The sequence below is a fragment of the Vigna unguiculata genome, chromosome 9 (genome assembly GCF_004118075.2).
Source record: "Vigna unguiculata cultivar IT97K-499-35 chromosome 9, ASM411807v1, whole genome shotgun sequence".
Classification (NCBI taxonomy): domain Eukaryota; kingdom Viridiplantae; phylum Streptophyta; class Magnoliopsida; order Fabales; family Fabaceae; genus Vigna; species Vigna unguiculata.
Window position 1 is genome coordinate 27,886,262 of NC_040287.1, and position 3,211 is coordinate 27,889,472.

Below are 3,211 nucleotides of genomic sequence, written 5' to 3' on the forward strand. Positions count from 1 at the left end.
TAATATAAAATGATTATCTCATATCCTGATCCTAATCCTGATTGATGAGAAAGCACTCGTGTATGACATTTACTCGTTATTTTAATGCAAGAAAATCAACAATTTAATCACTCTTGAATCCTTGCTCATGTCATGGTTGTAAATAGATACTGTTTTTACTGATGAAGTTACATCTCTTTTTGCCCTTATCTTATTCTTTCTTAAGTGGGTCCACAACAAACCATGATCACACCGAGATCCAACCCACTAACATATTCATCCAGGTAAGTGGTACTTCGACCACTGCAAGAGCCAAAATGCAATACCTCACACCATTCAACTTTTTTCTGCTTATCTGCTATCAAACTCTACTGTTAGTAAAAATATTACCTTTACTTTTTACTTGGGTAATCATCATTAATTGAATATGTGGAAAAGTATGTTTGCATTCTAAAACACGTAAATCTTTATTTAATCATGTATTAATCGGTTTTATCATGGGACTAACTTCCGTACCATTAATGACTACAGAATCTAGACTCATATTTTATCCTGAGGAAGCAAAGGTGAGGAAAAGATAAAATAAGAAAAAGGGTAGAACAAAGGTATGACCTTTGTTCACCACTTTTATAATACCACATCGCTTAATGCAATTACTTTCCGCCTTTAATACGTGGGGTTTAAGCCAAAAAGTTTAGTCAGAGACAAACTAAATCAGATCCAGATCAGTTTTGGCTTATACATTTGCCCAATCACTTCATCAATTCATATCGTTATGGATGCTGCTTTTATCACAAACCACTACTTGTTGCCATATCTAACCACTAGCACACCATGTAAAGATTGTAAAACAAACTTCTTCTGACAACGCAGAAACACACGGGACCATTTTCGATGTAAACGTCTCACGCTCTGATTCTGATAGATGGAGATACATCACTACTACCAGACACACAAACTGTACACAATTCACAATGTCAGATTCCAAATACAATAAATCATGCTCATACTTGTATTTCAATTTCCTTTTCTTGATCTTGTCTTTTGTTATGTTCATGTTCAGAACCTCCAATTTGTGGTGGCATTGCAACATGTACAGTAGCTCTAGGTTGTTACATTGAAGCATGATCAAAAAGCTAGGTGGAAAGAAAAGACGATAGATATCCTTCATCTGAACTCTTTCCTTTGGGCAAGTACGGATAAAACAAAAGCAATTGGCTCATCCTTTTTTATTTTGGGGCCCAAAAGATGGGACATAAATCAACATTTGAAGCTCATCCTTTTAGTTGGGACCCAAAAAGATGGGACATAAATGAACCTTGGAATCAAAAGCATAATTTTTTTCTTTTCAATTTTGAACTCATCTCCATCAGGAAGCTTCCCAATTCCTTCATGTGCTGGTGGGTCCCTGGGGGAACAGCATGATACAGTATATGAAAACATAAAAAGAAAAGCCTCATTGTGTTTAAGTTTAATAAAGGTAAACTATCCTTAGTTTAGTGAGCTAAATTTAAGAAAACCCTCCTTCCTCGTATGTATAATACGAAACTAAAGTGGCAGGTGGCAAATCGTGCTGCGTGTAAGGTGGGATTGAAATTGAATGGGACCATGTTGATTGTGAAAGCCAATCACAAAAGGTTCACAGTGAGTGGAGGATCCTTGTGCTAAGACATCTATCTATCTGCAAGAGGCAACAACAACTGATTAAAGACAAAGATAAAAACCCTTTCAACCTGACCACAACCCTTGGGAATATTCTAATTTACCATTCTCCAAAAAAACAATACTTTCACATTCCAATCAATGGTAGGCACCAAAATCTAACCATGTGAACTTACTTCCCTATATATAATTCCCTTAACCAACCAACCCCAAGAACCTCTAATACCACACCACACCAGAAACAACACCTTCAACTAAAATGTATTCTGCTGCTGCTACTTTCTTTCTCCATGACCTTCAGAACTTCCACTCAAGAAGGTTGCTTCTTCACTCCCCACTCAACCAATCAGCCAAGCCCCCAGCAACCCCTCACGATTCCACAGAAACATATCTCGGAGATGGAAACTTCGATGCAAATGTTGTGATGGTACTCTCAGTCCTACTCTGTGCACTCATCTGCTCCTTGGGTTTGAACTCCATCATCAGGTGTGCACTGAGATGTTCCAATTTCGTAGTGAGTGACTCAGTGGCGACCAACACCCCTCCAGCGAGAGTTGCCAACACCGGAGTGAAGAAAAAAGCCCTCAAAACTTTCCCCACAGTGATTTACTCAGCTGAGCTGAACCTCCCGAGTTTGGACTCCGAGTGTGTGATATGTTTGTCAGAGTTCACAAGTGGTGAAAAGGTGCGCATTTTGCCAAAGTGCAACCACGGTTTCCACGTACGCTGCATTGACATGTGGCTCAGTTCACACTCTTCATGCCCCAAATGCAGACACTGCCTCATTGAGACTTGCCAAAAGATTGTTGGGTGCACTCAGCAAGCTAGCTCCTCTCAACAACAACAACAACAACAACCCGTGTTGCAGGTGCCAGAAACCATTCTCACCATTACGCCACTGGAGCCAGAAGGTTTGGTGCGTAACTATAGGGAACTTTAGTGCTTATTGCTTAATGACATAACAGTTGCAGTGGATTGGATTGGATTGGATTGGACCCTGGTCAGCCATAATTGGTTAAGACCAGTCACCCACCACCACTCCATCATAATTAATGTAGTGCTTAATCATTAATGTATATAATTAATCTCCTTTCACCTCTTTCAATTTTACCCTCCCCTTCCCACCTCACCTAACTGTACATTCTTAACCTGTTTTCTGTATTCAGTAAGAACAGTCCTTCAAAGTTCTGATCAAGTTAAAAGTTTTAATATTTGAAAATTGTTTGTACAAAGTTATCATTTTTAAGATTATATAGGAGAGAGTAAAACCTGTGGAACTATATTTGGAGTTGATTGGCTACAAAATTTGATCTGCTTGGTAATTGAAGCAAGAGGGTGAGGAGGCAAGCACCATATTTCATGCCTTTTAAGGAAATTAAGTGTGTGATTGTTTTTGTGATGAAATAAATACAACTTTTTCTAGATTTTATCAGAAAATAAAAACAATTCTCCAAATAACAAGTTAATGCAAAGACGTGTAAGTTACTTTTTGGTTTTATGATGTGCCACTGCACTACCCTGAGTAATTCTAACCACATGTATTATTAGTAACAATAATACCTTCCTTATA

At 38.3% G+C, this 3,211-nt stretch overlaps 1 protein-coding gene across 1 annotated transcript; it reads left to right on the forward strand.

The window, feature by feature from the left end:
• The first annotated feature begins 1,593 nt into the window (after nucleotides 1–1,593).
• Nucleotides 1,594–2,746, forward strand: LOC114162845 (RING-H2 finger protein ATL78-like). The gene has a single exon (XM_028046825.1). It carries the CDS (start codon nucleotides 1,901–1,903, stop codon nucleotides 2,579–2,581), a length of 681 nt encoding a protein of 226 aa, XP_027902626.1. The 5' UTR covers nucleotides 1,594–1,900; the 3' UTR covers nucleotides 2,582–2,746.
• Nucleotides 2,747–3,211: the final 465 nt, after the last annotated feature.

Coding starts and splice junctions, on each gene's coding strand:
- LOC114162845 (XM_028046825.1), top strand. CDS start 1,901: ATGTATTCTGCTGCTGCTACTTTCTTTCTCCATGACCTTCAGAACTTC.